Consider the following 9,552-nt stretch of genomic DNA (forward strand, 5'->3'; position numbering starts at 1 on the left):
TCACATTTAAAACGACTGGTCGTATTTTCAAAATATCTATAAAAAACTATAGGAACACTCTATAAATAATTCAATGGTGTGAATAATCAGTGAACTTTCAATAAATCAATGTTTTCAAATGATACAATACCACTCTCTGCTGGATTATGTTAGAAATTGCGGCTCATGATTTCCGTGTAAAAGAACGCACGATTCTGATTGGTTGATTCATTTTTCCTTTTACATCGGTGTGTTCAAGTGCTGTAGGCTTCCTGAGCACTAGCAATACTGTATTTTGACGTCTTTGACCTCCCATGAACATGTTGGTGAAACTGCAGTGTCGTTGACATATTGTGAGTGGCAGTTTTATTGACGTTATAATATTATATACAAACAAAGACACCTCTTTCATCATTTACTAGGCCCTATTTTTGGTCCAGATTGATATGAGGCAGCATCAGAACCCTTTGCAATATATATATTTTTAGTTATTATTAGATATTTCTGAAGAATATATATCCTAGATTTGATGAAACACTTTCCATAAAGCGTTGATAATTAATGTAGCAGATTGGGACACATGAAACACAAGTAACTCATTGGATATTGCATCTTTAATTATAAATTATAAGTAAAGCATCTCTACATTTCGAATAATAATAATTACAATATAGAGGAAGATAATTTCTACAAAATAACCAATCCAATGGAATATCTTGCTACGATAAAAACAATAGAAAAAACACAACAGCAGAAGATTGTTTAGAAATGTTTTCTTTTATTCTGGCACATTTGATTTTAAAGACAGAAGTTGTTAACATTATTAGAAATTTATCGTTAAGACAATGGAACATAAAATAACATTTTCGGTTACTTATTTATTAAGTGCATTTGCAGTTCATATTTCCTCATGTAGCCTAAAGAAATTAAAAATACTCTTTACAATACGTTCATTTAAGTAGGACAAATAGATGTCTATTTCTATTCAAACAAGCGCTGTGGTGAGGCATTTGAACGCATCACCAGCATCGATTACRTCGATTCCCCCTCACACGGCACGGAGCTCACTGGCAACAACAGCATTAGACACAGGAGCGTGAGTGAGTGGAAATAAAAAAAAAAGATGACCATTAGAAACGCTCTTCGGGATCATGGACAGAGATATCGACCTCGAATGGCTTGTCTCAAGAAGGTAGGCTTTCCTTTTTTGTTAGACATCATGGAAATCACAGCTCTGCCCGGGCAATGACAGCACACCTGCAGATTCTCCATAATAAACAATCTAATAACCGGACACTGATGGCCACATCTAACCTCAGACATCCTTCTGTTGATTTGTTCCTATATCACGTGAAATGTTCGACCTCCCTACAGTGCGTTAAAAGACGCAAAACAAGTTACGTGGGTGCTTATAAAGCCAAAATATACTATCAATCAAAAAAATAATGAAAATGTATTACATGCTACATTCATTCAGTCTTATTTCTGAGTTTGAATAAACTGTAATTTCAAATAATCTGGTGAATAAAATAATCCACCAGATTATATTTCCTCTTGATACATTTGATCAATACTTATAGTTTTCTATCTTATTTTAACCTTTTCCCAATGATAAGGTCATTCAGTTTAATGAGCATTAAGTATGGATCAGTATAAGTGCTCCCTGGTATAGTGAGCTGCTGCTGGGAAGAACTTAATCCTGGAGCTGTGTACTTGAAAGCAACAGCCTGGTCCTCTGGTCTGAGTACCTGATCATAAACTATTTACACCTAAATTGTAAAACATAAGTGTTTCTGTGTATTTTATTGGAATATTATGTGATAGACTAACACAACCTAACATCAGCTTGTTTAGCGAAAGCAAAATGACACATCTGAAAAGCTTTTTAAATACACATATGAAAAGTGTGGCATGCATATTTATTCAGCCCCACTTTCCCCGATGAATAAAAATAAGAGCAGCATACCAAAACTAAGTCCAAACACATCAAAAAATAAAGCAAAAAAAAAAAAAAAGAACCATGGCAAATTCACACCACAGAAAATGAGATTAAAACAATCTAATGAATTAAGGAAAATGAAAAGAAGTGATCATTCATGCATCTCCCTGGTAACTCGTGAGCTGCATAGATCCATAGCTCAGGTGGTAGAATCAGCTGAAAGGGCAACTATTTTTTGGGAACTTTACAAATCTGATCTTCTGATGGAGTGGCAAGAAGACAGCAATTGTTTATAACTACAACTGCTCCTGAATACATCACCTGTGCTGGTGGCAGCAGCATCCTGTAGGAACGATTTTCTATTGGTCATTGTTAAGACCTAAATCCAAATGAAAAAAAAAAAAAAAGATATTCAAATATATTCCCTTTTTACTCTGAGCTTAAGTTAGTTTAAAAAAAAGAGGTTTAAAAATTTTTTTTTAGATACTTCCAAAAGGCAAATGAAAACCTTTATAAARAACAACAATCTTTTCACTTCACAATATCATGCATTGCTTTGTGTTGGTATATGGCATAAAATCCTTCCTTAAAAAGTGTAGCCCTCTGTATTTGAAAATGTAGATTCGGGTTTTCTAGTGTTTAATATTTATCACAAGAAAGCGAAAGGTTGAGGAAGTAGAAATACCAGGTAATAGCAGGTAATTTGTTTTGGTGTATTGTAGATGCAGCACCCCACTCTCCTGGGAAATGTGCACAAAATAACTTAGAATCCGAATCCATGAAAGCCCACTTTGGTTGGGCCCAGCTTCGGACTTATAGCCTCTCCAGGATGACTTCAAAGCACAATGCCACTTCAAACAGACCTGAGAGTCAGCTGAACTGCTTGCTCTGACTCTCCCTCACACACACTCACTCACTCACCTTTACACAAAACGAATGAGTTATGTGCAGGATTTCTTGCTTTCCGGTACGCACACCCGAGCTGCTGGGCGTATTGGGAGCTGAGGGATCAGGTTGGATAACGGAAATTCTGTTTGGGAAAGAGAGGATGACTCATTGAACGCACCCACACAAAAGCCAAAGTAAAGCCATGGGATCTAGGCACGGTGTGTCGCCTCTCAGCAATTACTATTGGAGCCTCAACGTTTTTGGGCAAGACACTGAGCAGTTGTCCTGTAATACTTCATAAATTACAACAGGTGTGTTACTGAAGTATTAGTGGAAGCCAATGCAGATGGTTAAGTCTTTCATGAATGTGCTTTACAACAGCAGTATGAGTGGCTAAAATGACAATATCAAAAACCAGCAACATTTTTTACTAATTTTGTCTTGTTGTTATCACAGACTTCAATGTACTTTATTGGCATTTTACATAATAGTCCAACATAAAATATTGCTAAATTGTGAAGTGGTATGAAAGCAAGACATGATGGGTTAGGTGCTTTTTTTTTTTTTTTTTTTTAACAATAATTTAAAGAATATCATGCCTTTTCAACACCAACTCAAAACTTTGGAAAAACAACATTGCCTTCAGTTGCAGCTTTAACTCTTTTTGTATATATCTCTATCAGCTTGTCACATCAAGATCAAGATTTGATGAAGATTTTTGTGAACATCAGTTTTCAAGTCTTACCACATATTCTCTATTGGATTTAGATATGGACTTTGACTGGGCCAAACCGAAACCTAAATTGTAGGACTGGTATGTTTATGGTTGTAACCCTTAATATGTTTTCTTCCAGGATTGTTGGAAGTGTGAAGACCTGTGGGTATGTGACTGTGTAAACTCGAGTGTAACTTCTTGTGTTGGATTTTATTTAGGGGTGTCAGAGCAAAGGGTCCAAATGCACACATGTAACCCACACTAACCAGATTTCCATTATTTTAAAAGCCATCTATGCCTTCCACTCTGCAGTTGATCTGTGAGATAAAACCCTAATGATATTCACTGATGATTGTGGTTGTAAAATAGCAAAATGTGGAAAAATCTGAATTGGATTTCATTGAAAAATGTCCAGTTTTTTTTTTTTCTTCAGGTGCAGCAGTTTCCTCCTCTTCTTTTCTCATCTCACTCATCTCTCACTGTGTTATTTTACAGGCAGAGAAGGTGCTGCTGGAGATGCAGGACCCCTGCACAGGAGTGAAGTCACAGCCTCAGAGACTCGTTATCACCATCATACCCCATGCTATCACTGGTAAAAAAAAAAAAGAACAAAAATAATAGAACCCTCCCACATAAGCACAAAAACAGATCAATGCACATGCACAGAAATGCACACTCGATGTAGTCATTCAGCGGCCGACTCGCTGATTGTGGCTGTGTAGTGTCTCTGAGGGATACCGGAGCTATGTATGGGCTCGAGAGCTACAGATTTTATTTCCATGACAACCATGGCTGTCTCAGACTGAGTTGGAGGGGGAAAAGTAGGAGGTGAAAGAAGATGATTGAGCAGGCAGGAGGAAACGAGGAAGAGGGAGACAAAAGCAAAGATTCCTATCTTGACTTCTCCATCATTTCTTAGCTTTAAATACCAGCAGAAAAATGGCTGAAACTGAACATGCTGAGGAATTTACTTCTTCTTCTGCTTCTCTTTGCCTCCCTCTTTTCTGCAACCATTTCCTAACCATAACTTCATCTTTGTTTTTTCATAGCTGTGATTTTTTTTCCCTTAACCTTTTATAAACTTTCATCCTACTCTGCAGGTGAAGACATAATTGCATGGTTAGCTGACAGATTTCAAATAGATGCTCAAGGTAAGACATGAGTCATCCAGTCTCATCCAAATGGATGCCAGTTGTAGAAATAATTTCAGGAAGATGTTATTGTTCAATCCTTAGCACTATTAAAGCTTTAATGTTTTAACCTCTCCACCTGCTGTCTCCAGAGGCCAGAAGCTTTGGCTCCATGCTGGTGGCCTTGGGATACATCTACCCTTTGCAGGACCACAAACGTTTGGTGATCAAACCAGATGCTTCCCTCTATCGCTTCCAGGTGAACACATTCTCCATTTCAGGCGATTTACGGTTTGAAATCCAAACCGTAAACCCAAACAAGCTAGAACACTGACACCTAAAGAATAATTCCTCGTTTGTACTGCTGAATTGATGCATCCCTTGTAAAGTGGGTGGCCATGTTGTTTGTGTTGGTCCTGTATGTATTGCATGCAAAAGTGCATGGTACAGCATTTTAAAGAAATGCATTTTATCTGTTTATTTGACCTGAAATATGCAATGCATCGTGACTCAAATTAAGTCAGATTGCACTGTAAAAATGTAGGTTTTCTTAAAAGAGAGCACACCCAAAAAAAAATCTGTAAATGTTTTGTGTGGATTGGATATTTTATAGTGCAGTCCATGTTTTACAGGTCACACATTTGCAGTATGTCATTTCTAGTATAGTACCTTGCGATAGTATTTGCAAGGTACTATTGTGACACTTTGTCACATTATAATCACAAACTTCAATATATATTGTGATTATAAGTGATGTGGGCCAAAACTGTCAAACTTGAAGTATTAAATGGGCTAACATTTGTAGAAAATGAATCCGTGAATGAGTTTCAATCTGAAACATTTAAAAGGTCATACACATTTTCTTTACTAAAAGACAAACATATAATTTCTTATTTGTTGGGCAAATTGTTTTCATGATTTTCTGGTCTGTCGTCAACAGCATTGGGCTGGGGCTCACTGTTTCGTATGAAATATTTGCAGTTGGTTTAATGATTGGATGAGCTCAAGATGACTTTGAGTAAAAGTTGGTGGACGTTTGTGCTGCTGTCTTCTCTGGTGATATCAAAAATAAGAGCTAATTGCCCTCTGTTGTATCAAACGTTTCAATATTTTATTTTTTTCAGCTTATTTTTGTAAAAAGCACATCTGTGAATTTTCTCCCCTAAAAAAGTATCAACAAGCATTTCTGAACCTGTTGTTTCTTGAATCTGAAATAGTCTGACTGAACTTTAGCTTGGTTCTCTGGTGTTTCAGACGCCGTATTTCTGGCCCACTCAACAGTGGCCTGTTGAGGATACAGATTATGGTGAGAATGATGCATAGTTATTTACAGTTCATCCCATGTCTTGTTACCAACAGTCTACTGATTTATTACGCGTTTTCAACTCCCGAAGCAATCTACCTAGCAAAAAGAAACATCCGGAAGAAAGGAATCCTGGAGCTGCACGAGCAGGCAAGGAAACTTTATGAAGAATGACGAGGTTCACTTGGAGGAAGGAAAAAAAAAAACCCTGAATGTTTTGAGTGGATTTTTCTTCTTTTTCAATACAGAAGAAAGGAATTATTGAGACTAACATGAAAATTATGTCTTGGTGAAGCTGCTGTGTTCTTTCCAAGCAGTGTGCGTTTACAGGACGTTTCATTTGCTGAAAGTTAAATAATCTCTTTGTTTTTAAATCTTTACGTAAAGTATAAAGTTACTCTCCAATACCCATGAGACAGCTGTCGCCGGTGCTTGTCGCAGTTCTCTGCACCACTGTCACTTTGACTTTGTTGTCGGAAAAATGTAAGCACCAAAACAAATGCCCCCTCATTATACTTATTTCTCCAAGTGAGCCTAATACTCTGTCATAGAGACGCAGATTAATGCCAGGTGAATCCTTCTTTTTAAATTTGTTTACTGTGCTGGTATTTAATGTGCTCAGGAGCAGTACAACCATCTTCACAAGTGGATGAACCACAAGTGGGACTTCGTAGTAATGCAAGCTAAAGAACAGTACAGGTAGGCAGGAAAGAAACTCGGCAACATCTCAGGTTTTGTTGTGAAGAAAGTGCTACGATTGTGTTTGTGTCCTCTTTTGCTTTTAGAGCAGCAAAAGAGAGGAAGAAACCAGACCGGGTGGTGTTTGACTGTCAGGAAAGAGCCTACTGGGTTGTTCACAGACCTCCGGTTAGAAAACATTCACACAAGCTTTAACTACACACATATAGCTTTGATTTAAACATCAGCAAATGAACACAAAACCTTTTTGGAAGGAGCTTTGTCCTCATAGTGCAAGCATTTAACAGATTTCAGCCCCCAAATCACAGCGTAACATTTTCCCATTAGATATTTCTTTTACATTTTTTTTATGACATGTGTAGGATCAAAACAAACATTTTAATTTTGCATTTTAATATCGGACTAATATAACCTGATTAAATAAATGAAGAGAGATAATTTGATCTATTAAGTAAATCTAACAACTGGTTGTGCCCACCCACTATTATGCAGAATTATTTTAAGACACAACAGAGGGTTTTTGAGCATTATATTTAATAGTCATGTAAGATCAAACTTTGACTAGACCTCTTCAAAAATCCTACAATTGTTTGGGCTTATGTTTTTTGAGCAATTCAGAGATGGGCTTGTTGGTTATGTTTTGGATCATTGTCTTGTTTGATCTGGAAAATGTTAAATTTGACAAAAAAGCAAAAACATAACAAATCTGAAACCTTTTTTTTAATAGCATTGTGTTTCACAAATGTACACACTGATAATAGTCAGAAACTGAATGTTCAATGGCATTTATTATGACACAGAAACCCCGCCCCCAAAAAATTGCGAGCCTTCTCCACACTTCCCAGGACATCTCATTATCTCGACCCATGACTCCTCATTATCATTACATGTCCAGGCAGCAGAAAAGGGCACGACTGATTAATATTTCATTTCTGAGCTGGAGAATGTGTTGCAGTGTGTTGCGTCTTGGGGACATGGAGAGTCTTATGTCATGACTCTGGCACAGAGACCAGCCGAGTAAATCATAGCCTGTCCATCAGTTATTTCAAATAAAGACAGATTCAGCTAGAAATCCACCAAATAAAATACAACCACAAATTTTCCTGTGATTTTTGGTGTTTTATGTAATATGCAACTGCTTTAGAAAGCCTGTGTGTACTTTAATCTATACATACATCTGTAGTCAAAGCACAAAAAAACAAAAAACGGATTAATTCAAAATTCACCACTTTGTTGGTTGTAACAGCTTTCGGCTGATTAAAAACAAGATATGCTTACTCAGTTAGTGTTGTAGGTCACCACCCAATGTGAGTCAGGTCATGACACTAAACGTATGCTGCGGAAACGGATAGCTTCTTTTTTTAGTCTGGGATTTATTGTAATAAATAAAGAAGTTGGTTTTGGAGTAACAATTTCTTGATGAATTGTTAATCTTGTAGTTCAGGTTATGCATAAAGTTTCTCCATTTGAACAAGGAGGACAGTGAAGCAGCCAAATTCTGAGATTGTTATTGATTATTTCAACAATTATTATACGATAAACACAATATAATTATTTTGGGATGTATTTAAAGGAGGAGCTATCAATGGTTTCACCAAGATTCTTGAGGAGCCAGGTGGCCATAAACCCTCGATTGACAGAAAAATGCCATCAGCAGGAATTGCTGGCAGCAGCCGCTGAGCTCTCCAGCTCCCGATGTAGAAAATTATACAATATATTAAATGCTAAAGGCTCCGTGTCCGACCTTCAAGATGAGCTCTATCCTTACCCAAAGCACAAAAGAGTCAGCTCCAGTTTTGCTCACAACTACATATAAATAAACCAACGAGCTCTGAGGGTTTCTGTTCAACAGAGTCACTAATCAAAAAAGGAAGTGTTCACGTCTGTGGATCAGCTGGTTGTCTGAAATAGGAAGTATGCAGCATATTCTGAAAATAACACTAGCCCTACAGTGAAGCATGGTAGTAGCGTAGTGATGCTCTGGAAAACTGGAGGATGTGGAGGGTAAAATGGATTCAATCAAGTGTCAGGAAAATCCTGGGAGAAAATGTCACGCCATCTGCAATTCAGCTAAGGCTTTGATCTAATCACAGGACACTGATCCACCAAAACTTGATTTAAAACGAAGTTATTTAAATTACTAGAATGACCCATGACAATCACTTGATTTGAACTGTTTTGAAAAAAATAAAGTTTGTCATAAAGGGCTTCAACAATGTCGATAACGCACTCATCATTATGGTATTTTATTGTTGAATTTTGGGAAATAACTAACATTATAATGTTACCTGTAAGAAACAATTCTTTTTGTTCCTTTTTATTTCTTGTTGCATATTTACCAAAATACATCATTTAGAGTTGTGGTTGAATAATTTTGGTTCCAATTGTTTGTTAAGAGCCACCTCACACTTGTAACRAGCCACTTGCTGTTTCTAATGGCTAGAAAGAAAAAAAAAGATCATACCGAATCAACTGTTCATTAGCATGAGAAACAGCCACCTGTTGTAATTAATTGGTCCCTTGCTAAGCCCACAGTGTCTAATTGCCTTTATTGTAATGTGTGTTCAGCCAGGGACTGTGAGTGCCATGGACTACGGGCTGGATCGAAGAACAGATCCTAATACAGACGAGGTAACAGGTGAGTCCCCGCATGACCTGCAGGATCATAATTCTTCTCAATCAGCTTAAACCCAGTAAGAGGCTTTAATGCATGAATGCAGCTGCATAAAATGATGCTTGCCTTCTATTCCAAGCCTATGCTGTCTGCTTACAGTATCAATTTCCATCTTATTTCTTGTCTTTGCTTTTGTTCTTTTCTCCTCTGCAGGCATTTTCCCATGGCTCTATTTTTTCAGTGGTTACACCACCAGTTTATACCATAACAAAAAAATCAACATAT

At 37.1% G+C, this 9,552-nt stretch overlaps 1 protein-coding gene across 2 annotated transcripts in view; it reads left to right on the top strand.

Moving 5' to 3' along the window:
- Nucleotides 1-1,000: 1,000 nt before the first annotated feature.
- The window catches only part of LOC103481632 (regulator of G-protein signaling 9-like), a 16,699-nt gene continuing 8,147 nt past the window's right edge, over nt 1,001-9,552 (top strand). Inside the window, exons 1-9 of one of the 2 annotated variants that reach the window (XM_017310929.1) lie at nt 1,001-1,171; nt 4,017-4,113; nt 4,622-4,672; nt 4,804-4,910; nt 5,906-5,957; nt 6,046-6,104; nt 6,577-6,653; nt 6,740-6,821; nt 9,222-9,284. In XM_017310929.1, coding sequence (XP_017166418.1) covers nt 1,103-1,171; nt 4,017-4,113; nt 4,622-4,672; nt 4,804-4,910; nt 5,906-5,957; nt 6,046-6,104; nt 6,577-6,653; nt 6,740-6,821; nt 9,222-9,284 — 657 coding nt within the window. In that variant the 5' untranslated portion in view covers nt 1,001-1,102. The remainder of the gene's footprint in view (nt 1,172-4,016; nt 4,114-4,621; nt 4,673-4,803; nt 4,911-5,905; nt 5,958-6,045; nt 6,105-6,576; nt 6,654-6,739; nt 6,822-9,221; nt 9,285-9,552) is intronic. The other variant, XM_017310930.1, reaches the window with a different exon arrangement.

The sequence above is a fragment of the Poecilia reticulata genome, linkage group LG19 (genome assembly GCF_000633615.1).
Source record: "Poecilia reticulata strain Guanapo linkage group LG19, Guppy_female_1.0+MT, whole genome shotgun sequence".
NCBI lineage: Eukaryota > Metazoa > Chordata > Actinopteri > Cyprinodontiformes > Poeciliidae > Poecilia > Poecilia reticulata.